Genomic DNA, 27486 nt, shown 5'->3' with positions numbered 1-27486 from the left:
TTATTGAGGACGTGGACATGTGGTTTGATTTCTATGTTCCGGCTTTCTGCCCACAATCTGAGTCCCCTAAATGGACAGAAGGACTTTCTCCAGGTCTAGAAGATGGAGACAAAGAACCATAAATCAGGACTTCCCTCTTTGTAGAAGGGAACAGAGCTGGGAGAGAGAGGAAGAGTCTGTTGAACAGTTTCTGTAACAAAGCCAAAACATTTCCCCAGGGAATTAGCTGCATTTGGTAATCATCGTCTCAAATCTGTTTAACAGATACTTTCCCCCATTAAACATTGTCTTAACTTCTCATCCCCTCTCAACCAGTCAAATGCAAAAGTCACATTTATGGCTATTTGCTTATTGTGATTTTGTCAGTGCAAGCCAGGACATGCTGAAGACCTTTCTGGAACTGGCATTTCCTTCAGAAAGAGTTCATAATTCTCCTACAACTGTTTAAAATTAAAAAAAAAGAAAAGAAAAGAAAAGAATGGTCAGCAGGAAGTCCCACAAAGGCAGATAGCCAGCTGTCTGCCATTCCCTCTGTGGATTATCTGTGGAAACATTCAAATACCTACTCTGACCTTCCCTGTTGCTCCAAGGACTGTGGTTATTCTTTTCTCCATTGTTTTTCGTTGTGTGTGTGTAGTCAAAGAAACAAAATAAAGTTAAGGTTAGTTTTAGAAAAGCACGATTAGGAAGCTGTGGTTATGCTTTCTGGCTGCACACCATTCTTTCTCCATCCTTCTCCTTCTTGTAGGCACTCCCCTTTCCTTGAGGGGACAAGTCATTCCATGTGGACTAGATGTGCTGCTAAATATTGTCCATCACCAGCACTCCACCCCCATCTTTGTCACCACCACAGACACACCCCAAGGGCAGACAGGTAGCCTAGATCCTGCCAAGCAGAGTATTCCGTCTCTCCCACTCCACTGCCCTCTCAGGTACTCAAAGGCACCGAGGTACAGGGGAAACGTTGATTTGGATCGTCACATCTCAGCTACTACTGCCAGTTGAAGCCTTAAACAACTCTCTCAGGTGAAACTTCTGTTTCCTCCTTTATAAATTAGTACATACAATCACATGTGAGCTACAAGCAAGCTACTAGCATTCCATAAAACTGTGGATAAAAAAGTGTGTGGCAGACCACAGGTCTGCCCGAGGGCTTGCAAATATTCCCATGAAGTAACCGATCTCACTCAGACTTTACAGAACCAGGAACCAGCCCAGAGCTAGTAAGTGACAGACCTGAAATTCAAACCAGGTTTGTTGACTCCACCGTCTACCTTCCTCGCCTTACACCAGACCACCTACCATTGGTCATGGCTCTCCGAAACCTTTCAGCTTGGAGGGTGGCAGGCTCCTTCCCTTTGGTTTATCTGGATGTAACCTCTAGCTGAAGGTCTGAATCCTATTGGAAACTCAGGAAAAATCCCCCTCGGAGAGGGTCGGCTGGCTACCCGCCTGAGGTCGCCCTAAGCCAAACCCTGTCGGAGTCAAGGTTAAGTCATAGCTTGTGCTTCAGGGGACTGGAGCTGGCTCCTGTGGCCGCCTGAGGAGATGACACCAGCATGCCAGGCTCTTCTTGTAGATACTTAGCTTTTAAGTTGGTGCGGCTACATAGTAAACACCGCCTCTAGAACAGGAATGGGTCCTCACAACTTGGCCATTCTGAAGCTTATCTGCCCCCCCACCCGCCCCATCTCTATTTCAGAATCAAGCATCAAGAAGGCAGTCTGAGGAAGTAGGACGAGACCCTTCTTCCAATAAAGCTCCGAACATTCTCTGTAGTTCCCAGAGATCCCCCTCCCCTGACCTCTCCACCCTGAATTCATCCTCTTGCTGCCATTTTAAACTTCTCGAATGACAGCTTTGCAAATACACTTAAAAACTTTCCATGGTGACATGTACCGTGTTTCCCTGAAAATAAGACCTAGCCGGACAATCAGCTCTAATGGGCTTTTTGGAGCAAAAATTAATGTAAGACCCGGTCTTATTTTACTATAATATAAGACCGGGTCTTATATAATATACTACCATACTACCGTATTATATAAGACCCAGTCTTAAATTAATTTTTGCTCCAAAAGACGCATTAGAGCTGATTGTCTGGCTAGGTCTTATTTTCGGGGAAACACGGTATTGTATGCTTCACTTATAGGTGATACTTAGAGGGGTCAAATTCATAGAGACAGAAAGTAGAATGGGGGTTGCCTGGGTTTGGGGGAGGGAACGGGGAGTCAGGATTTAACGGGACAGAGTTCCAGTTTCACGAGATGAAAAGAGCTATGGAGATGGATAGTGGTGATGGTTGCATGTGAATGTATTTAATGCCACTGAGCTGTACACTTAAAATGGTTACGATGGTAAATTTTATGTTCTTTGTTTTACCACAATAAATAAAAAGAAAATTGACTGAGAAGGAAAACCCCCAAACCTTCAGTGGCTCCCCACTGCTTAAACAACAAACACTCACCCCTTTGCCAACCACCACGGCCCTACGATCATGTTTGAGTGTCTCTCCCAGCTTTGATTCTCCAGGCTCCAGACTAAAACCCAGACTGTGCCCTCTGCCTGTGCCCAGCCCTGTGTACTCTCACTCCAAGGCTCCACCCACCATGTTTTCTCTGCTCATTTTAGCCAATTTTAGCATCTGTTCTTTTATTCATATCAAACGTCCACAGATAAAGCCATACCTTTTCTTAACACTGGATGAGCCTCGCCTCACCATCTACTAGGCTCTAGTACCTTTCAAAAAACCCTGATACTTTCTCTATCTATAGGAGGTGGGCACACGCGTGTGACTTCAGAGCTAACTCTGGATGTTGAATACATTATTTCTCAGGCCTGCTGTCATTAGGACAGACAAGTATGCAGGTTCCAATATGAACTAGACTAGCATACGGCTGCCAATGTGTCATTCCCGAGGTGAATAGTCTTATGAAGCAGAAAACCACTGGGCTGGAAGCCAGGAGGCCTGGAATCTAATCTCAGCTCCGACCTGAAATGGGTAGGGGACTTTGAGACAGTCACTTAACTTCTGGGCTTCAGTTTCCCCATCTGGAAAATTAAACCTAAAATTTGTTCCAGCTGTAAAATGTTACCTAGCTGAGATAATCCATCCTGAAATTATTGAATAAATTGAATTGATACTGATAATGAAAACACAATGACTTAAATTGCAGTCAGGAAAAACAGACTTGTCGGAAATTACGCAAAAGTCGTAATAGCAGAAGCTATAGCTACTAAGATTTGAGAAGCATGAAAACTGCCCAGTGACTCCAACTTCTCTTTCAATGTTCATATGGAAAATAATGAGTCTCAACCAAAATATTTTCAGTGGAATAAAGATAGAAAAATTTGAAACGGTTTCAACGCTTTCGTCAGAAAATTTAGCTTCATGAAGTTTGTTCTAGAAAAATGTACTTAAAGAAATTCATCAGCGTTGCCAGTATTCTGACTACAATTTCATATTTCTAGATACGGAGTCAAAACTTCTTTGGGGTTGAAATGACGACTCAGTGATGTAAGCACAAAACATTCTGCATTTCAAAAGCTGTGAGAACATCAAAAGAGATCATGAACAGAAACTCTGACAGAGAAGGGGAAAAAAAAGACCCGAAAGGGAGCAGCAGGGTGGCCTCAGTAGTGACGGTCATGGGTTGCTACTGCCAAGGAGGAAAGAAGAGCAGACCTCTGATCTATATTTTAACACTCATAAGTCAACATATTTCTACACACACACACACACACACACACACACCCACACACATGTACACACATGTATACACACATATATACTTACTTACATACGTACACACACATATATATATACACATACACGCCAGAGTCAATACCCGTGAGGTGTGTGTGTACAGACAGCAGGTGTGTGTGCAAATGTCTATACCTACAAATGTATACTCTGAAGGCCACTATACTGTTTTGTATGTCCTGCTAACGGAGTCCCTCTGGGAGTTAATCTTCTTTCTTAGAAGATACCTTAGAGAGAACTCAGTCCAATCTTGGCATTTTACAGATGAACGAACGGAGGCTCAGAAAAGGCCACGACCCCGATGACAACAAGGCCCTGTCCAATTCCAAGACTGGTGCAGGTACCTTAGAAAGGCTTGCTACCTCTAGGCCAGGACCAGCAAGGGACAACAAACGACACCTGTTCTTCACTCACTCTGAAGGCGAGCCGGAGCGGCCCTTGGTCTCCCCAGGCATCGCTTGGTGGGACAACCTGGGGACACCTGCTCCGTCTCTCAGGACCCCATTGCTCCCCGGGGAGAGCTGTCGTCCCTTTAAGTGGACATTTTAAGCAACCATCTGAACACAAGTCTACTTGGGTTTCGATTTTTAAATTAAGAGCTGTGGAGTTTGGCAGAGAGTGAGGTTTCTTTTTTGGCAGACACATACACATGCTTCTGTTTTGTGTATCTCATGCTGAAAAGCAAGTCCATGGCTAAGGTCTGTTTTTTTTTTCATTATCAGACGCTTGACATTTGGACAGTATCCTCACTCTAAGCCTCACAGAGAATGCCTTTGTTAACACGGGAGCTCTTTTCCCTCATTCATTCCGCCCTCATGTCCACACTCTACCCCCGATCCTATGCTGAGGCTTGAAGGGGGCGGGAGCCCGCCAACATTTTTAAGTCGCCTACATAAAATGCGGATCCCTTGCCGCGTGGTGAAACACTCCCTATCACAAACACATGTGGGCCTTGCCGCTGTTGTTACCCGTTTTTTTGGCAGCCAGAAAAGTGCCATCTCATCTCTCAATGTGTTTTGCATTCACGAGAGGAGGCAGCGGGCTTTGTGTGATATTTGCCACAAGTTTCTGAGTGGCAGCCAATCCCTTTTCCCACCTCTGTGGCACAAGGTGTCCTGCAGCTGCAATCTGGCTGGCCTCCCAAGCTGGATGCACAGAGCCGAGCAGGACACATGGGCAAAGCCGGGCACTGCAACGTTCACGAGGCTGGGCTGGGGACGTCACATAACAAGCGGCAGAGGCAGCCATCAGAGGATCTGGAGGACACACTGAGTGTTCTGGTGGGATCCTCCCTCTAAAGCCGTGCAACAGACAAAAGGACAAGTGACATGGCCACCGCTCTCTGGCAGCTCAACATTCGTGTTTGCCCTTAATGGCCTAAATTTTACTATTTCCACATTCCCCTAAGGGCTGATTTTCAATCAAACATTTTCCTTGATCTTGACTTTTCCTATGTATCATTTACCTTTTGTTACATATATTCTTATAAGTGATAATAATGACAAAAATGCCTGCAAACATTTGCTATGAGTCAGGTACTGCTCGAAACTTATTAGTTTATTGAATCCCCTCAACAATCCTATGAAGATGCCATAGACTATTGTTCTTAAAAGAAATCTTTCTCACAGTTCCTAAGTTGAGAAGACAAAAATCAAGGTGGTGGTCCATCTGGTTTCTGGCCTTTTTGCTGTGTCTTCATATAGTGGTGCGGGAAAGGGGAGGAGAGGGAGAGGGAGAGGGAGAAGGAGAAGAAGAGAGAGAGGGAGAGGGAGAGAGAGAGAGAGAGAGATACAGAGAGAGATACAGACAGGGAGAGAGCGCACAAGGAGCTCTCTCTGGTGTCTCTTCTTCTGAAGACACTAATCCCATCCGTGGGATTAGCCTTTAAGGGATTAGATCCATAAGGCTCTGAGTCCTGTCCTTATGACCTCATTTACCCTTAGTTATCTCCTTAGCAGTCCTGTCTCTCATAGTCACATCATAGGTTAGGGTGTTAACATATGAATTTGGGGAGACACAATTCAGTCCACAGCAAGTAGGTGCTATTATTACCCCTATTCTTTAGGAGGTGAAATTGGGGCCCAGAGAGGTAAGAAACTTGTCCAAGGTCATACAGCTATTAAATAGAAGATTCAGAATGCAAATCGTGGTCTTCCTGACTCAAATACTCATACTGTTTCAATATATGTTATAGATACATGTGTGTAAATACACAGACATACAAAGACACATACTCGTATGCATATATAACCAAATATGGTGCACAGTTCAATTCAGTAACAATTATCAATGGTTGAAGTAAAAAAATTCCCTCAGACAGAAAGATGTCGACAACAAAGCAAATGTTTTTTCTTGTAGGAGAAAAGATCCCACTTAAGGGTTTGTATGTTAACGTCATGATACCAAAGAGGATAACATGAAAACTTTCAGAATTTGAACTGGAAAGGATCCTGGACCAGAGCAAGAAGTGAGGACTTCTAGTTCAGCGCTCAATCCACTGGCTAAGGTGTAATCAAGTTCCAGAAGACAGAATATATGTATGTGTGTACGTATTTGTATGTATTGTGTGTGTGTGTGAGTGTGTGTGTGTGCGAGTGTGCGTGTGATCATATGGGAGGTGACTAGCTCTCTGGATCCTAACTCTACCCTGACCCACAAGGACCCACAGGATGTGGCCACAGCCAAATCTCCAGCTTTATCTCCGCTCTTTCCCTACTCCTTACCACACCCCAATCTCACTGGTTCTCCTTCCTTTCCTCAGTTACATCCAGCCTATTTGTGCCTCTTAGCACATTTCGATGTTCTCTGCCCAGAAACTCTCACCCACTTTTGCACATGGCGACCCCTTCATGCCCTAGTAGCTCACCTCTGCAGACAGCCTTCTTGGTTACATCCACCATCCAAACGAGTGCCTGCACCACCTGTCACTGATGCTCTTTCTCATCATCCAGTTTTAGTTTCTGACTTGATCTTATTTAATAATGTATATATTTCCTTCTTGTCTGCCTTTATCCCTTCCCTCCTTTGAGTAAAAGCTCCTTGATAGAAGGGACTTTATCACATTAATCCTGCTGACCTTGTAGCAGCCAGACCACCTGGTCAGAATGGGAGGATACAGTCAGAAATAAAAACATCTGGGCATTTTATTATTAAACTAATATATCTTTGATTCCAGCCACAAACTATCTTTGGGCTCTAATATATTGCTGGAGGTATGTTTAAACCCTTAGGAGTATTGGCAAGTATCTCTTTTATACTGCACCTGAGGGACACCTAACAAATAGCTTCCAGACATATGAAAAAAATCAAACAAGATTTTTAACATTCCCCACTTTGCTGGGAATTAAATATCAGAGGCGATACAACAGACACAGGCAAACAGGCTACGCGAGCAAACTGAATAAAGTTTGAATCCCAATCTGTCATTGGATGATACTGGATTCATTCTTTACCTTCTCAGAGTCTATTTCCTCATATGTAAAATGGAAAAGGAATCATGCAATGTGCAAGGCTGTTCTGATAATATCCACGAAGTACCGATCATAACATCTGGCATATATTTAGTGTTCAAGAAGCCCAAACTATCTTCATCATTATTGAGCACAAATACAGGTAGAAGAGCCCACCCCTGCAATGCTTTTTATTGCCATATTTTCTGTTCTTTTTTCTCTTTTGTTATTTTGCACACAAAACATCATAGTATATCTTTTGACTGATTTATTTAAATAGTGGATGTAGATCGAAACTGCTGAAACACATATGAAATGACCAACAAGAGGAGAATTAAGAAAGATTAATTACATCAACTCAGTGGAATATCATTTAAAGGTAAGTAAGAATCTATACTGTAACTTTGAAAATATCTGTGATAGAATGTTAAAAAAAAAAAAAAAAAAAAAAAAAAAAAAAAAGACAGAGCAGCCAGTGCCACATCTTATCCTGGCAGGCAGATTTGTTGCTCTCAATCCTCCTCCTATGGACAACTAGAAAAGCTGGACAAAATACTGAACACATCCATCTGAAAGTCCTGAAGATTTACTCAGGCACGAGGGGTGCTTTAGTTTCCTATTGTTGCCATAACAGAGTACCACACATTTAGTGCCTTAAAAGCACGTAAACGTCTATAATACGTAATTCTGGAGGTCAGAAGTCCGAAATGGTCTTACTGGACCAAAATCAAGACGTTGGGAGGGCTCTGTTCCTTCGGGAGACCCCAGGGGAGAGTCCGTTTCCTGGCCTTTTCTGCTTCTAGAGGGTGCCTGCGTTCTTTGCGTCCAGGTTCCTTCCTCTATCTTCAAGGCCAGCGGTTAGCATCTTCAACTGTCCCTCTAACTCTGACTCATCTGCCTCCCTCATTCACTTATAACGGCCTTTGTCATGAAACTAGCCCCCTCCGGATAACCCAGAATAATCTCCCCATGTTTGGGTTAGATGAGTAGCAATCTTATTTCCATATGTAGCCCCTTAATCCCTTCTTCCCATATGATATGTTCACAGGCTCCAGAGATTTGGAAGAGGGCTACTTTGGGGGCCCATTATTCTGTCTGCCTACCACAAAGGGTCAGGCTTTCAAAGTAAAGGGAAGGGCAACAAGCTGAGAGTGACATGCGGTAGACCTCTCCCCATGAAAATAATAGTTGATTCAGGGACCAAGAGGCTACAAAACCAATGAACTACCATAAAGTTGTAGTTTAGGGGCTGGAAACCTGAATGCAACTTTGGGGAGGCAAGTATTGATGTTGACACAGCATTTTCCATCTTCTCCCCAGATCTCTCTACATGTAAACATACACTCTTCTTTCTGTCCTTCCCTGGTCCCATGTTTGGACCTAATATATACCAGGGGTGCCAAAAAAAATGTATACAAGAGGACACTTTGGTCAACGTTGCTCAAGCAGTAGTTCGCCATAATCAAAAGCGTCTGGACGCTGATGGTAACCACTTTGAGCACCTCTTGTAATTGCAGAAGTCAAATGTGACTTTCTATTCATCTTTTGTTAATAGCACATATTGAGTATTACAATTTTAATAGTTTTTTCCTTTCTTAAAAAGTGTATACATTTTTTTTGGCACCCTCTATCTATACTGCCAGAATTATTTCTGTTGAGTCATTTAGTTTGTCATGCTACCAGTGTTTAATTCTTTGGTCTAAGTTATCTTGATTTAGAAACCATAATGTTATAACTTTTCCAAGGTAGAGTTTCCTCTCACTTGAGTCCAGAAATATGTCTTTCAACGGTTTCCTTTGTCCAAGGTAGTTAACATTTCGTGCAAGATTTAAATTTCTTGCATGTGATTTAGTGGTTAGAATGACTGGGGTGGGGAAGCAAAGGTATGCTTTCTACATTAAAATACCCGTAATTTTACTTGACCTCCCCTTTCTTCTAACATAAATGAGTAAAGTATGTCATAACCCAGTGAGCCCTAATGAAACTCTTTGTGAACTCTAATTTATCACCCCAAAGCACGATACGTGTAAGGTAGCATGTCTCTGAGTAATTTCTATTTGGACCATAGATTTGCCTAATGGAAAACTCGAGCATTTAGAAAGCTATAGTTCCAAATACCCAGAGGTACAGAATTGAGGTCCCAATGTTGCTTCAAATAAAAAAGTGTGGGGGAAAAAAAGATCGAGTCTGGAAGATTTAAATTTCTCTTCTTGACTAAGCAAAAGCTTACCGAGGGGCTTTCTTAGTTCCTCCAAACGCTTTCTGCAGATGAAGCGTGTAACCGTGATATAATCATTGAAGAAGCCCTGTTTATCGTTGAAGGCCTGAGACCTGCAAACCTGAGGCTCATCGGACAGGCCTGACCAGGAATAACGTCTGACCCACACAGCGGAGGTCGCACTCCGGGATCAGCTAGAGGGATTCTGCCCCCGGCTCTATGTGTAAAATACAAGTGTGATCACAGATTTGTCAGAGGACATTTCATTGAACCGTAGTCCAGTAATATGTTCAAGCTCCCTTTGTTCCCAAATAGACTAATTCTCTCATTAATGATTCGCCTTTTAGGGCTGAGTATGCCTTTTTGATTGTTATCTTATGTCTTGAACAATACCTCCACTTTTGTCTGGTTTTACATTAAGTCTGATGCACTTTAATACGAACTCAGACCGGTCATCTCTGTGGAAAGTGGGACCACAGAAGACATATTTTGGCTGGAGTGTGACTCTGCTTAAGGCCAGCCATGCCTCGTGGGTATTCAGGCTTTGGTGTAAACCTCACTGTCCCATTTCCACGACCTGCATGCCACAGAGCGTTTTCATACCTGACAGAAGTTACCCACTTGCCGCACGTAACCAGCCACTTCCTTATCAGATTTAAAGATCTTCCAAACTTGTCTTTCTGCCTTCTTGTATTCCGAGGATCCTTTCCAATTCATGGCCATCAAGGAGCGTTCCATCAGGGGAGCAGCCACGATGATGTCCAGTTGGCCACTGTAGATGAGAACCTAAAAGAAATTGAGCCGGGTAAAAACGCAGGATTCAGCAAGTGAAGTCAGAGATGCTATCTAGGTTACAGGAAGTGTGCGCATGCGTAGGCGCAAGAGCCGGAAAAGGGACCGTGAGCTTCCCTGATGCAGTGTTCCGAGAGGCCGGCCCCAGAGATCAGTGGGGACATTTTCTTCCAGTTGGGCATATGCACCAACAACCTGAAATAAACTCAAGCCTTGTCTTAACCCTTGAATTTTGCCAAAAGATTGATTCTTCAGAAGAATCTGCATAAAGACTTCTCTTCGTTGCAAACGTGTTTATGCTGTGTATCCCAGTGATATCATATACTTGGATGTGCAGCTGTGTTAAGGAAAAGGGCTGTAGTGAAAGCATTTTAGTGAAACTGAGGAGTCCTACACCCTCGGATTTTCATGAGGCCTGCGTTTCATTAAGTTCGCTTCCAGGCCCGGCAGCAGCCGGTGAGTTGGCCATTCTCTTGGGGGTTGTTAATCCAGTTGCTCTCCCCTCCCACATGGATGTCGCAGTGGCAACCATAATTTTTTGAGGTAGACAGACAGATGCAGGTGCCTCATATTTGTTACTTGTTGGAGGCAACAACTATGTCTGCCAGGCAACTTCCACCATCTTTTCTTAACTATGATAGCCATTTGTCAACATTGAGAACTGTCCTTTCTTTCCCAGAACATATTTCCGCCCCCCACCCCCCAACTGAGACATATTATAGTGGAAATAACTCGAAGGCAACTCTTATCTTTTCTCCCAAAACAGTTTCAATTTACTTGAAAAGAATTCAGATAATACCCAATGCTGATGAAGTTGTGACACCACCGGGACAGTGTAAAGTGGCACTACCCTTCAGGAAAGCAACGGTCCATTTTCAACACAAAGACTTTCAATGTTGAAACTTTGTCCCCAGAACCCCAGTTTTTGGAATGTATTTTATAAAAGTAAACCTAAAGGAATAAAAAAGTTATGTAACTATATTCATTAGTCTTATTACAATGAAATCTTGAAGACAATCTAAAACTTCCATAATTAGTAAGTGGTTAAATAAAATAGGTATGCCTATTCACATAGATGGAATGAAACTTTAAAAAATGAATACAGTTGATTAATGAGGTGATAGAAATTTGAGTAACCTCCTCCTTTGTTTTCTACTCTTCTCAGGCTATTTTTATGCAATCACATGATATTAATTCTCATAAGGTATGGTCACTCTATCCCCAGCAAGGAGGTTTTCCTCAACTCTGGTTCGGCTCAAGTAAAGACCTTTGGTTGCATCCTCAACTTGGATATAAAATGTTTTGCTGCATATGTTTCCACCCCTGCCTTCCTGGAGTAGGCTTCTTAAAAGGGTTACACATAATTGAAAAGCCCAGGACTGTTACACACTCCAAATCCTCAAGCAGCAGTGGGCCAGAGCTCAGCCTAAGATGAAAGGGCCCTGGGCCTCTGCTGCTGGGACGTGGGGTCTTTCATGTTATCCAGTCACCATCACCACCTCCACACTCTGAAGCAGAAATCCAAAGGGAAAAATCCTGGTCGATTTAAAGCCTCTTAAAAAAGAAAAAAACAACTCAACTCCACTATAGCAATAAAAATTTGCATTGTTTATACAAAGAAATTGCCTCAAAGACCTTGAATACTTATGGCCCGTGCAAAACTCTTACAGCTGTGTTGCCGACAGTATGGAAACAATTAAATATGATCTGTACCAGCAAACAAGGCTTAAATACTTCACCATTCTAGGAAGGCCTGATTATAGCTGATTTACAAAGATAATCATCTATAAAGTAATTCCTCTTCTAGACTTCAATGAAAAGATCCTGATTCCCCATCAAGCACACAATTGTATCTCGCGTTTTCCTCTCAGTGACCACTAAACAAAAAGCTTGTGTCTTTGAGTGTCTCTCCTGCCTTACCATTATCAGCATATTTTGAAATCGATTTAAGGGATTTCATTCGATTAATTTCATCGTTAAGGGATGGAAATCCACAGATTATAGCAAAAATAGGCTTAGGTGTACAGCACTCAAATACATTTTAGTTTGTTGAACTGAATTGAACTGAAGCCCGTCCGTGAGCTGTGTCCCCTGTTCTTCCAGACTCATCATGCACAAGGGCACTAAGCCTGGAATGAGGCAGCGAAGGGCTGAACTGCATAATTTTGTGAATATGATGTAGGGAACACCCACTTTGGGGGGCAAATAGAAATCCTTCCTCGGCAAAGCAAGGAAAACATTTTTAACTTCTAAAGGGCACATAAGTCAAATGAAAAGAAATCAGATTAATGATCAAGCAAAGTGATTTCAGAGCTGGCATTTAAGGCTGTCAGCATTAAATATAAGAATTCCAGAGCTTTTATTTGTATCCGTATGTCACATTTACTCTCGTCAGCCCCCGCCCCCCCCCCCCGGAATATCCAGTTGCCTCTGGGTGGTAAAGTGGGCGGGATATTGCAGGATTCAGTGACAGTGAGCTGAGAAATCAGGTGGGTGCAGTGTAGGGGTGGGTGGTTTCGAAGCCAACAGACACACGTGGGCTCCCCACATCCTGATGGTCAGAGAAGTTCCCACAAGGCAGAAACCCCCACATGTTGGGCAATTATGAAGGATCTGCACACATTTGCTCCATTTCTTCCTTGTAGGGTGACCAACTGTCCCGGTCTGCCCTGGGCTGAGGAATTTCCCAGGATGCAGAACTTTTGGGCTAAAACTGGGACAGTCTGGGGCAACCCTCCCCCTGAGGCTGGTTGGTATTTTAAGCAACAAGGTCTAAAGACAGAGAGGAGACAGAAATGAATGCAGCTTTTAGCTACACTTCCCTTCTCAGTAGCAAGTCTAAGGAAACACGGTGCAAGGAACGGGCTGGTTGGAGTTGGTTTACCTGGCAGCACCCTAAACACCAGTTTCTTCCCTTGCCTTTCTAGTCCACTGTACGGCCTCAGTTCAGGAGCAAAGGCACAAGAGTTTTCTTTCAGATAATTTTCTTTTCTTTTAGTACTTGGAGTTCTGACTGTTTAGCTTGTTGAAATTGATGGTTATGCGAAGACATAGGAAAATACTTCTTATTGAGAAATCAATGAAAAACTATGATTCCATTACTTGTGCCTTATAATTACTATAAAAAGATGCTCAAACTTGGGAAAAGAATACATCAAAATACTAGTCGTTAAGGTAGTAGAAGAGTGGATGATTTGTTTTCACTAGACTGTTTTCTAGTAAGTGTGGTTAGGATGCTTTTATAATGAAAAAATAATAAAACAAATAATAACACCAAGAAGTTAAGCATCTCTGTTAGGCAAAAGATGGGTCTTTATTGGGGAATCATTTCTGCAAACTCAAATATTACTGGCTCTCACTTTTTCATGGCAATTAGATAAAAAGCCTAATTTTAGTTTGTTCATAGATGCTCTTAGAAACACATTCCAGAATTCAAGCATTTGTAAGAGATGGCACTAGGTGATTTGGATGACAAGCATCTTTTTTTTTTTCCTGTCAAAACGCAGAGATGAGACAGGCCTTTTTATTATGTTCTTCACTTTTTGAAGTGCTTTCCTGTACACATGGCTTTATTCTCACATTGCTTCACCATCAGGATGAGAAGGGTTACATCGCCCACCTCCACTTTCGGAAACTGTGATACAGTGAGGGACCAGAAGGTGCCCTAGATCCCAAACTTCCAAACTTCTACCTAGAACTCCTCAAGACTACAACTAAATTCCTTCAGACCAACAAGCATTTACGGACTCCTCAGAGCTAAATGTTTCGTGCTTCCAAAAGCCTATGGAAATGGTGAGTTGGTTGCGTGTGTCATAGTTCACATCTCCAGTTCAGAAATGATCTTGGTCTGTTTGTCCAAGTCTGGTGACAACTCTCAGTCATTTCTCACTTTGGTTCTATGGACAAGGATGTGTGTCAAGGCATTACCCAGCTGGTGACAGATGCCTCACTTTGGGTGTAGGGAGTGGCCGTGATGACGTAGCTGTGGAATAGCATCAGCTCCTTGAGAAGGGACCTCCCTTAACACTCAGTCCTTCCACAGCCCTTACTGTGAAACCTAACAACACTTACAGGGTCTAGTCAGTTGCTGTCTCTACAGGCTTTCTGTAATGCTGTGTAGTGATCGTCTGTTCTTTTGCTTGCCTAGGTCTACTTTTCTTTCTCCTGGTAAGTGTACTCGCACTCCCTCAAAGGATACAGCCCTAGTGGAGACTGGCAAGCAGTGTTCTGTCTCTTCTGCACAAGGGATGGGCATGTGACCTCAGTGAGGGCACTCAAATGCTCTTTCCCTAGAATCTGAATAATGGGCAGAGTGGCCCAGGGTTCCCTGGTGAATCTGCCCATTAGTTTTGCCACCTGGATCCCCAGAATTTTCCCTGGTCTCTATCTTTCCATACTCCAGTTCTTCAATTGTTTTGTGAACTCTGTGACCTATCGTCTATTCCTTTCATGCTTCAAGTAATCAGAGGTGTTTCTATTGCTAAAAGCTGGAAATCCAAACTCATGCACTATCAGACCGGTGCACACATGCCCCAGGGTGCAGTAACCGGGAAGCCCTGGACACAAGGCTTAACCTCCATGAGCTTCAGTTCTCTTTCCTGGACGATCAGACGATCAGACTTACATCGCAGTGTAGTGAGAATGAATGAGATGTGCACAAAGCTCCTAGCACACTGCCTGTCACAAACTGAGAGTTCAGTAAGTATTAGGTCTTCCTCCTTCTCAAGCAGGTTGATAATTTGAAAATGACTTGATTCAACCAAGCACTTCTAAAGCAAACCTTCAGAGTATGTGGATGGTCTTTGTGCGTCCAATGCTTGGTGACCAATCTCACTCTTTCAGACAAAGGCTTACAGCAGGAGGAAATCCAGCCAGGATAAACCTGAACTCTATGTATTCAAACTCCTGAAATAACATGCCTTTCACTGTGACTTTTACACACATTGGGCACGGCATGTTGGCAGTATTTTTGTGGTAGTCAAAGCCTTAAGTTCATAAGTTACTCTTTTAAAGGAACTTTTAGTTCTGAAGCATGGGGCTCAAGATCGCAAGGAATTTCCCCATGCTTAGATGCTAGAAAAGTGTGGTAAAAAGCACAGCTTTTTACAAGGACATTTTTGAATAATAATTGAACTCTTTCATTCTTATTATGTTGTAACCATTTTACATCCATGATTTCACAACACCGCAATGGCAGGTGTTATTTATCCTATTTTAGGTGACAGAGGAGCAGGGAGGTGAGCCAACTGGTGACAGATTCAACTTCAGATCTGCCTGAGTCCCAACTGTGTGCTTCTAAGAGGCCTTTCTACACTGCCTCCCTGCCTACATCACTATCCCCCAAAAGAACACATTCTACAGGTGGTACATTCTGTTTGCAATTCCACATGCAAGGAGCAAACCTAAAGGTAAGTATGACTCTGGAATGAAGGATACATGTTTATAGTTAAGAACCCAAGCTCTGTGGCTGGGTTGGACTCCTACCTCTGCCATTTACTAGCAAGATTATTTTAATGTAGTCACTCAGCCTGTCTCGAGCTCCATTTCCTCATTCAAAGAATTACACAACGTAACCTGGGTAAAGCTGTCTGCTTCCCAGGCATATACTACCTGTCCAATTAATACTGGCTGTTATTATTATCATTGCCTTTGAATAGCTCAACATAGCTGTTACATAGCTCCAGAATTTCCAAATGAGTTGTTACCTGTGGATTACAACTGTGATTTAGGATGTAAGAGTAAGAATTCTACCACAGCGGCACGAGGTCATTGATTTGATGAAACCAACAGCAGGGGCTTATAAAAGTAGTATGACACTTGCAGACAGAAGCCTTGAGCCCCAGCCTCCGCTCAGCCTCCTGAGGCCTGTGCTTACAGAGTGACCTTGGCTATGTCATCTACTTATGCTGAGCCTTAACTTTCCCTACACACTCCCTAGGAAGAGGAGTGTCTACATCCTAAAGTTGTTAGGAGAGCCAAATGGGATACGAGATGTAAAAAAGGTCCTGTGGCCTGAAGAGCAGGGTTTTATCAATGTTTTTGCTACTCCTCATCAAGAATAACCTGAAAAATAAAATTCTAGAGTGCAGTACAGAGGTTTAAAACTGACTACCGGCATTCAGCTTGCAGATAGATTAATTTAGTCTACATTAGTGATGTTGTTTTTGCAACTAGAGGCCAGCATTCAAACCCTGGGAGATCTGACCATGCTGGGCCTGTATTTCCACTGGGCCACAATGAAGTAACACTGCCCAGTTGCTGTCCCCCTTAGACACCGTCCCACCCCTTCCTTCGGGTCCCTCCCCACCCCCACGGAGGTGCAAGGGCAGCTGTCATTTATTCAATGCTTATACTACTGTTTTTGTTAGAAGAGACAAATATTTGTCCGTATCCATGTCTTTGTCATGGGGAAAACAGAAAGATCAATAGGTCTCAATCCAACTCTATTCCTTTATTTCATTTCCTTCCTGGATCCTCAGGCAGCTGACATTCACTTCCATCTGAAAGGGAAGGGAAGTGGCTTTCATCTGAGTTGGAGGAAAGAGTGTCTGCTCACTTACAGAAGGAGTGCATTTTGTTTGTCTGTTTCATCTGCTCCCTCGGAATCTCTGCTTATTCAACAGCCAATAGTTATGAAGCGTCTAAGGACTGGCGGACAGATATGAAAAGATGTGACCTCTGCCCTCCTGATGCTCCAGATTTTTCTTTAACTTTTCAAAACTGAATAATCAGAAGACGAAAGGCAAGCTTACTCTTTCAATCTCTGTTTTCTTTAAAAGAAGGGTCAACAAAAGTCAGTTTCACTTACATCTTTCGGAAATCTAGTCATTTGAACATTTTCAAACCATGAACCTTCCAAGCTCAGGATACATATAAATCAACTGTTTATTCATAAATTTAATTCTCTTAGCAAGAAACTTCTCCCCAGGAAAGATCCAATGAGCAGAAGCAGATGATGATGAACCCTTATTTTACATAGTGAATGCCTGTGAAAGGTAACTCTTTTCTAGGCAGATATAAAACAACCAACAGTGTTAGCAAAAGCTCCCTGCAGACCAGTTTACCTACAGACTCGACTAAAAAGATCCCACAGAGTCTAAACTCAGATTTTGACTTCAATGAAATTAGGGGGTGCCACATGATATTCAAAGGGGAAAAGAAGAGACATCTGTGCTTTTAATGGTGTCTGTAAAACTGAATATTTGAAAGAAAGCATTGGGGGTAGAAATGCATATAAATGTGTGTGTGTGTGTGTGTGTGTGTATTTCATTCTCACCAGTATAAAAGCATAAGGCTGAAAATAAATCACGTGAGGGCCCCTTACCGATCTAAAACTTTTAACTTAAAAAAAAAATCCAAATCATAACATGCGTATTACTGAGAGAGAACACACACCTTTTTTCTCTATTTGCCCATGTACTTCTCCACTTATTAGGAAAATTACTGAAACGCTGCAGAAGGAGGCCGTGGAGTCTGAGTCTAACAGGAAAGCAAAGTGTGCTTTTGTGAGGAGGCTGGATTTTTGTTGTTGCATTTTTAAACGAAAGATTTATGCTTATATTTTGGCCCATTTACAATCCATCATAATACTTTGCAGACAAAGTTATGCTCTTTTCCCAGTGATCTAGTGACCTTAATCTCTAACATTTTGTGGTTTCCTGTTTGGGGAAATGATGGAACAGCAGCCTAAGCTATTCCAGGCTGTACCGTGTTCCCAGTTGGCTGCTATCTGTCTTAGTTTGAATGTTCTCCTGTTCACCAATCAAACAACAAAAAAAATTTTTTTAAAGACACTTTCCCTACAGATGCTAAATCAATGAAACTCCTACAAAGCAGCCCTCCACACTTCCTCTTCTGGCTGCCTTCCTTTATCATTCTACAAACTCCAACCTAGCTAGGAGTTCTTTCTGCCTGAAACAATTAGCATGACCCACCAGTGCTTTTCTCCTGAGCAGAAAAGAACTAATTTCACTAATATCCAACTCAACCTAGGGTAATCCCCAAGGGGTTCTCAAAAGCTCCGCTGCGAAAGAAAAACTGAACTTCAGCGGTAGAATATCAGGTTCAAGAAAACACTCCCGACTGCAGGCAGAGTGTTATCCTGTCAGGGACAATGCCTGGGTCCCAGCTGTCCATTGCTTACACTGTTAGTCCTTCTTCCTGATAATTCCGCAGGCATATCTACCTATAATGCTCAGGAAGCTTGAGTCTCCAGGGTCTGCCTGGAGAAGGTTGGGTAGAAAAATAATGCAACAATTGAATAAAACAGTAGTTATTTCTGCAACCAAGTTGTTCTTCAAAAGAGACGTATTTTGCTTCCAAGTTTAAGGAGAAGGGAAGACAGTGAAAGAGGGAATAGAAACTTAGAATACATACCCCCATGTGCCTATCATTCCCCTCCCAGCTGGTTTTGCCAAGACGAGTAAAGAAAACTGAGAGTGGAGCAAAACAAGGTTGAGTGAGAATCCAGCGATTATACAAATAATGTCTTTTGGCCAAAGAAAATTATTCCTGCTTTCTTGCAACTTAAGTCTAAATAATTTGGTTGCTTCCAGAGTGGAACAAGACGCAAGGCCAACTTGAAAAAGATCCAGCAGGCCATCACTCCTAACCAGGGATCTTTGGAAAAAATGTAACTACCTGGAATGGCACACTTAAAATTACTTTAAATAATGACCGAGAATAATATTTTTCCTCCACTTTGAATGGAAAAGTCCTGGGGACCCACTCTAGGGGGTCTTTGCTCTGCTTCTTGTTTCAGGGTCTGGTCTCATAGCCCTTTTCTGATCTTCTCGCCTCTCAAGAGTCTCCTCTGATCCCTGTCAATAACTGGATTTAAAAACCTGAAATGCCCAGGAGCGGGCCCGTCCCCCCCCGCCCCGTACCCCCAGACAAGTCTCTCCAGAGAGGAATGTCCCGCCTGGTTGTCAGAATGTCATCTTCAAAGCCACACCAAGGTCATCTCCAAAGACTGTCACATGCTTGTCAATATTATTACCCTACTAAAAGGTGGGTCAAGGAGACAATTCCTTTCTCATCCCACATTACTAAATGGACATAATAAGTATTGCACACAACCTAACCAACAAGAAACAGCCCCACGGAACAAACGAAAAATGCTATAATTTATAACAGTTAAGTCTATAGGCATTAACCCACCTGTGGCTAGTGAGTACTTGAAACATGGCTAGTCCAAATTGAGAAGTGTTATAAATTTAAGATACCCACTGATTTGGAGACTTAGTACAAAGAAAGGAATGTAAAATATCTCAATAATTTCTTAATACGGATTGCATGTTGATACAACATTTTGGATATATGGGGTTGAAGAAAATATGTTCTTAAAATTAATTTCACCCGTTTCTTTTTATCTTTTTAATGTGCCTTCTAGAAAATTTAAAATTACATATGTGGCTTGCATTCTATTTCTATTGGATAGCACCCACATACCCATATACATTAGGTTTGCTATATCCTGCAAAGATTATTGGTCCCTTTGTCAACAGTTGCCAAAAGACAGAAGTAACTTCCAAGGAGAGCCACTCTTAGAGGAGCAATCTGCAGTTCGTGAAACTGGATTAAGGAAACTGGAAAATATTTCATGTGGCGGAGTGGAAGGTGCTCTAACAGCCTCAGTTGTTGCAGGAGGAGCAGACAGGAGCTGTAGGAAAGCCCTTTGCCATCAAGTCCAGCTCCCTGCTCCCAGACTTGAGTGGATGCATCAAGGATTTGGAGGAGAAAACCCAGGAAAGCTGAGCCCCTGCGGTGAGTATGCAGTGTCCCTGCCACCCAACTTTCCCTTCTGCCCAGGCAGGACAGGAAAATGACCTCCCTGCTGAAGTTATCCGGAGGGGGAGCACAGAGAACAGAGTGGCCTGGTCACAGGAGGAAGCAGGAGAAATGCTAAGCAACCTGCAAAAGCCCTCAAGGCAAAGGTGCTTGGAGGCTCCCAGAAGAATATGGACAGTGCGAAGGGAGGCCCCTGCGCGTCCAGCAGCAGAGTCTTCCCCAGGCGCAGCCCACCTTGGACTCTGGCCTAGAGACGCATCAGACCCACTGGCATCGCCTTCTCCCGTAACAAACTTGCCTTTCAGCTTGAGAAAACTAGTTCTTGGTGAATGAAGATTACTTTGCCTTTTTCTTAGGAGAGGGCTGAAAGTGACAGTAAGTCAGCATTCTTCCCAAGAGCCAGGAAAGCCACTTCTGCAAGTCTACCCCCCACCTGTGGTTATCAACGCCCAGGTGAATAGCAAAGGTAGTGAAAGGTCTCCAACCAGACGCATCTCCTCATGAAAGAGGGCAAGTACCTGGTTGCACAACGTAGTTTTCCTTGCCAAATTAAAAGAAAAAGGAGTCTTAACTGGTACTCTGTGCTCTTTATGATTTCATCTATACAGGAAAGCCTGGTATCAGTCAGGAGCAAGATTCTCTGTCCCACGCTGTCAATGGTGCTATTCATCCAAGCCGGCCCATTAGCTCGCAATTAGTTTTTTTCTCCCCCAAACACAACTTCCCCTTGTTTGGTAAGTAAAGCATCCTTTTCCCTTTTCTTTCCAGAGAATGTCAAATAGGCTCACAAGGATTGTACACGTCACCGTAACAAATATGGGGACTGTCAGGAGGCTGAAGAAACAGACATGAATATGCCGAGTGAAAGGAGCACAGGGAGGTAGGAAGATCCAGACAGAAGTCGGGGATCCCGCCCCAGAGCTCTTCTCTCGAAAAGCTGGGTTGAAGATTCTGGCTTTCATTCAGTCACGTGTCATTTAGCATAGGAACCCTGTGCTGTGGGGTTGACTGTTCCCCGGGGACAACACTTGGGAGTTGATCATTATAAGCAAGTAGATGGCACAGGCTGACCCACGCAGGGCTGTGGCTGGACAACCTCTATAGTGCAGGCCAGGCAAATCCAGGGCTGAGAAGTACCTGCCAAGAGCCCCGGAGCTTGTGACTGTGGCTTCCTCTGGCAGTGGGGAGGGCAAGAGTGGGAATGCTGCTTCCCCTTTTGGATGAACAGACCAAGGCCAACTGTCACTGAATCAAGTCATCCATGCTCAGATGGAAGGAGAGAAAACTGCAGTGGGAAGAGCTCCGGTCATGGAGTCCCATCGTGTGGCAAACAGACTCAAGTGATCATAGGATGATGGTGATGACGCTTGGAAAAACCAAAACCAAAAGATTGGTTTTGCGTTCTGGCTCAATCGCGTCTGATGTGTGACTCCCTAACATGCAGACCAAATAAGCGCCCCAGTGCCACTCTAGTAAATATTACCAAAACTTATTATCTTCTTTTCTCTTTTTTTTAAAAAAAATTAAAGCTTTACTATTTTCCTCCCACACCCCTGGGGAGGATGGTGAGCACAGACTGCTTTGGAGACCACCGGTTTCCAGGAGTTCAGTCTTTTAGAACATTTGTGTCACCGTTTTGCATCTTCTCCTGGTACACAATGACATGGAGAATAAAGCTGAGAAACTACTGCTGCAGTGGGTTGACATTTATTGTACAAGGAATATTCCCTTTCCCCTTTCTCTATTTATCTTTTTAAAGTAAAGTCAACTGATATAATTGCCTTTATTTCATAGCAGCTGATTTCATAGGGACTGAATTTAAATAAAGTCATCTCTTGGTATCCCTGGGGGATTGGTTCCAGGACCCCCGTGAATAACAAAAATCCATGGATACTCAAGTCCCTTACATAAAATGGCCCAGTTTTGCATGTAACCTACGCTAATCCTTCTGTATACTTTAAATCATCTCTAGATTAATTATACCTATTACAATGTAAATACTTGTTATATTTCTTAAAAATATAACAAGTATTTGAAATTCTTAAAAATCCATGCAAATAGGTGTTATATTGTATTTTTAGGGGATAATGACAAGAAAAAAAGTCTGTACATGTTCGGTACAGATGCAATTACCTTAGTCCTAACTACATAGTCCTAACTACATCGCAATAACATAACATTTTTTTTTCAGATATTTTCAATCCATGGTTGGTTGAATCTGCAAATGGGGAACCCGCAGACACAGTGGGCTGACTGTATGCATTTCTTAGCTTAATGATTTTTAGATTCTTGGAATCTGCATAGCAATGGTATGGTCACTTATTATCTTTCTTCTCGCACCACCCTCACCCATATTTGGGTGGCTCCAGAATAAATTCTACTTTTCCTGTTGTCATAAATCACCAATGTACCTCCTAATGTTTTGAGTATGAGGTAACTTCAAATGACAACAAAATAAAGTCCTTGCAAAATAATGACCCTGCTCACCAAACAAAGCAATTTAAAACAAACATGCACGCGGCAGAACATAACATCACATGGCTCCGAGAAATAAGAGAAAATCAAAATACATGCTGGCTCTCATTTAAACACTTCATCCCAACATAAATTTAAAGGACAAACAAGAAAAGGTGTCAAAAGCATGGCAAGTTTGGGTGAAATCAAAGTCTGTTTCATAATTTATGGGTATTATCTTTCCCCTTTATTCATTGAAATTCTTAAAAATCAAAGAAGCCCAGAAGTACGTTTCACAAAACGAAACACAACAAACAACTAATGCTACTCTTGTACTTGGATTATAACTGAAGCAGGTAAAAGGAATTCACAAAGTATAAATGGACACTATTTTTATTTGCCTGTAAAGTGGCAGCTGCTTATCTATAGGCTATGATTACATAAAACGAATGCCCCAGGATTAGCTTCCCTCTTTCAGTTATGCTTCACTGGAAGTTAAGCTACTTCCTCCTCCCACAAATTTTCATGGAATGGCACTGGTGTTCCCTTCATTGTCTTCAAAGGGTTTGGAAGAGTGATCACATCAGCTTACAGTCAACAAAGCCAGACTTTTCCCATCATGGTTTGATGGAAGCTTAGACTCCAACTGAGCCATTGAAGAATCAGGTCCATTTAAGTGTTAAATTCTTCTTGGTACGCTAGACGCTTATCAAATCTAGTTTCCTGGCCACTTTTACTATTGACATTTTGCTATCAGAAGATGTTATTAAGGAAATGCTGCAAGCAATTAGAATGAGTTCGTTTTATTAGAAATATTTAGCTTTAAAACTTCTAAGTCAAAGCCATTAATCAGGAACTGCCCATTTCTAAACGAAGATCTTTTGATAGCCCAGGACAAGTAAATAAAACTCTAACGACCCGGGTGTTAACATTTCAGTTTGGCAGTGAAGCTGAGAAACATTAAGATCCTGGATTCTGAAGATGCAATTAGTTGAAATTTAATGAGCTGCAGAATGATAAGTGACAGGGAAATGTAACTTTATATTTACAATTTCCTGACTTAGATGAACTTTTAAACACAGCAAACTAAGTCCTAGTCTAGGGCAATTTAACCTTTAAAAAAACAAGCATGTGAAGGTTAAGAATTGGCATTTGAAGATGGTACCTCCTAAAACTGCAGTGGCCTTCCAGATAATTTAGCAGGCGAGGCCGCCTCAAATCCAAGGTCAATGTTTTGCTTTGGATCGAAATGGCCGCTTATGTATAGAGTTGTGGCTCCTATTTGTTGAATAAAGTTTTCACACAGGAAACACACGTACACACCATCACTACCACCACCACACATTCTTTCTGTCATTCTCATGTCTTTGAAAATATAGCCCATGTATTTTTAGAAAGGCAAGAACTATAGACAGAGAAAGGGAAGTTGAAAACATATTCAGAACCTTTAGATCTTTAGCAAGAATCCTCACAAGAATTTGTAACTTCTTAGCTTATGTAACAAGAATGTATAACTTCTCAGAATGGACTAAGGACCAGGAGAACTTTACAAAGAGTAGGGTTTTCAAAGCCAGTAGTTCTTATGGAAGATGGGCTGTATTTCCAGACTTTAGAGATGTCCTATCCATCCCCTACCATATTTTGTTATTATTAAAATCAGGATACAACTTACAATTAATGTATGAGAGTGTCTTTGCTTTTTTTGTTTTTAAAAAATGCTGTTTAAAAGAGGAAGGGACACAATATACATAACATAATCAATGGTAATTACAGTGGTGAATTATTTGCACTTACTAAAATTGAATATAAGTTTATTGTAAATGAGGTAGGACAGGTAACCTAGGGAAATTGACAACCTCCTCCAGGATACCAAGTGAGGTACCTCACTGGTTACACAAGTAACAAGGGACTATATCCAGCACCTGCAGCTGGAGAAAAACGAGAACCAGTTTCACCCAGTAAGGTTAATCCCTATGACTGGGGACCTGACCTTTAGCTAATTTTAATGTCGTTATAACGTCATTTGCATTGCAGTTGCTAAGACTCCCATCATGCATCTGATGCCTTGACAGTTCCGGAGGAACCAAGTAAGGAAGGAAAAGCGGGAAACGGAGGGTCCCACCCAGGGGGAGGAGCTGAATGAACCACATCAGTGGGACCTCACTAATTCCTCACCCTGGGTGGGATTAAAAACCCGTGGTTGTGACTTTCTCAGCACAACTGGTTCTCTGAGTTCATCCCAAACTTTCCTCTCAAGTGTGTACTTCAGTTTCAATAAATCACTTTTGCTTTCCTGCATTTGTCTCCCTCTTGAAGTCTTTCTTGGGCAGAGACAAGAACCCGGTCACCACTGCTCCGGGTTGAGTCCTATCTGGGACATCCCTGTGAGCCTCCAGTGACATAAAGACACCGTATGGTATAAATGAGCAGATCATCTGTCTTCTTTTTGTCATTCTGTCCTTTTTCCCTCTCCCTACTTGCCCCCTTTCCTCCCTTCCAAGTTCATTACACACTACTATGTGTTAATTGCTATATTAGGCAATTAAATCACAACGTTGGTGGAGTGGGCCATGATTACGTATTATTTTCAAGCTTCCCAAGTGCTTCTAATGCTAAGGGATCAATTCGAACCACAGCTGAAGTGGAGATAAAGTTTTAGAAGGGTAGGAAAAGGGAAGATTAAAGGAAGTAAAATGTATTAAGTAAAATCTACTTTCTGTCAAGACTTTTATCAGTTCCTTTCTTCCCACAACAATTCTTTCATTATTAAAGTTTCTTGTAATCCATTAATATTATCCTCAGTAATGTCTAATCTGCTCTTTATCTCATGCACTGAGTTTTAAATTCAATAACGGTATTTTTTTATTTTTTCTTTTTTAATAGTTCTAATTGGTTTTCATTCAAATTGGCCTAGTCATAGTCGATAGTTTCTTGTTTATTGCCTATTTTGTAATTCCACTTTTACGAGGTCTGACAATTAAGTTCGCAAACTCATCCTAGAAAAAGCGCTACATACTTCATTGCTGAATATCACTACAGTCACTTTCGAAGGACTCCCTTTGGAAGCTATGCATTGATGCCAGTGCCTAGTCCACCCTTTAAAGCAATTTTGGAACTCTTTCCTGGAATGGCCATCAGAGGTGCTATCATATTACCCTTGATGTCCTGAATGTCATCAAAATGTCTTCCTTTCAATATTTCCTTTGTCTTCAGGTAAAGAAAGAAGTCATTGGGGGCCACATCAGGTGAGTATGGAGGGTGTTCCAATATGGTTATTTGTTTACTGGCTAAAAACTCCCTCACAGACAGTGCTGTGTGAGCTGGTGCATTGTCGTGATGCAAGAGCCATGAATTGTTGGTGAGTTTCAGGTTAATTAACTTTTTCACGCAGCCTTTTAAGCACTTCCAAATAGTAAACTTGGTTAACTGTCCAGCTGGTACAAATTCATAATGAATAATCCCTCTGATATCAAAAAAGGTTAGCGACATTGTTGCCACAAGTTCGTGAACTTAATTGTCCAAACTCGTATGTCTTTATTTATTCCATACATGGTTATTTTATATTCGGTCCCTCATATTTCCTGTACCTGAAGTGCCTTGGATATCCACAGCTGTTGTCATTGTTTCTGCTTACTCCCAGTGACGGTAGCCTGTTTACATGAATGTTCAGTGATTTTTGATTATGAACTTACATTTTAGTTGAACTTAGCCAGGAAAATCTGAGAAACGAAAACACCTGTAGGTGCTGTATGTTTGCCTCTCCTGGGTGCTAGAGTTCACTGCCCACATGGAAGCCATTTAGCCCCTGCACAGGTCCCAAGCTTCGTGCTGGGCTCCGAGGTCAGAAACGGCACCTAACTTGGGTTCACAGCCCAGTCACTAATTGTAAGTGTTTTGCATATATAATCTATTTAAACCTTACAGGGACTCACCTATAAGTACTACTATTATTCCCATTTTACAGATGAGGAAGCTGAAGCTTAACATTTAAGTATCCTCTCCCAAAGAAACACAGCCAGCGAATGGTGGAAACAGAAATCAAACTCAAAACACCTACCATGAGAACCCATGCTGATAACTACCAGGATTCAGCTGCACCCTGAAAATCCTGAGAATACTGTGACCTGGTTTAATCATGAAGAACTCCAATAGCCCAACAGATTCTCATTCTAGTTATTTTGAAAATTACTAATACGGTATTTCGATTTACCACCCAGACATCTGAAATTACTGAAAAGAGAATGACTTTGAGTACATATCCCTTATAGGTCATTATAAGAAAAGGTTATGTTTTCACATAGTCTCAGAAACTCAGAAAGTCAGACACAGGAATAACACAGGAGTTCTATGACTTCCCAGAAACTGATGAGGGTCTTCCTCAGCCCATCAGAAAATAGTCCACTTTGGCTAAAATGAATCTAGTACTGAAAAGAGACTTTCAGGTTCCTATGAATAGAAACATGGGCACTAATTTCTATGACAAATTAGCCCTGAGTCTTACATAAACATCGCTGTGAGCGTACTGTTTTAAGCCAACCTACCTTGTTCTGATGCCACGGCCTATACATTGAGACAATAGAGACAACACGGTCTGAGAGCTCAGAGAAGAGGACAACTGTTAACAGCAGTGCTTCATGAAGGTGGTCAGAGAAGGCTCCAGGCAGGCAAGCACAAAGGGTCCCTACATTTCCCCAACAGAACCAAACACAGGAATGGTGGAAATTCTGACCTCATCTAGTGAGACTCTTTCTATCCTGGAAAGTGTTTCATCAAGTTCTGCAGATTAATATAATAGTTTTGTAGACTCTGCTTGCCATTGAGCTGAGATTATTTTCAAAAAGGCTTGTGTGTCTAGGGACTGAAACTCTGTACTAGAGGCAGGACCAGAAAACGGGCCTTGTAGGTCTGGCATATTCCAAAACACAATCTAGTGATGGCACACTTGGCCAGGGACTCCCTCAGACAGTACTGAAGGTTGTACACCAAACATCGAGGGACACTGTTCCTAATATAGACGTTATTAG

At 42.2% G+C, this 27486-nt stretch overlaps 1 protein-coding gene across 3 annotated transcripts in view; it reads right to left on the bottom strand.

Moving 5' to 3' along the window:
• Window positions 1–27486, bottom strand: part of CPVL (carboxypeptidase vitellogenic like) — a 113662-nt gene that overhangs the window by 13965 nt on the left and 72211 nt on the right. For 2 of the 3 annotated variants that reach the window (XM_033088525.1, XM_033088524.1), the window contains exon 12: window positions 10031–10213. In XM_033088525.1, coding sequence (XP_032944416.1) covers window positions 10031–10213 — 183 coding nt within the window. The remainder of the gene's footprint in view (window positions 1–10030; window positions 10214–27486) is intronic. The other variant, XM_033088526.1, reaches the window with a different exon arrangement.

Source organism: Rhinolophus ferrumequinum, chromosome 20 (assembly GCF_004115265.2).
Source record: "Rhinolophus ferrumequinum isolate MPI-CBG mRhiFer1 chromosome 20, mRhiFer1_v1.p, whole genome shotgun sequence".
Taxonomy (NCBI): domain Eukaryota; kingdom Metazoa; phylum Chordata; class Mammalia; order Chiroptera; family Rhinolophidae; genus Rhinolophus; species Rhinolophus ferrumequinum.
The sequence above is the reverse complement of the archived record's forward strand: the minus strand, read 5'-3'. Positions and strand labels throughout refer to the sequence as shown.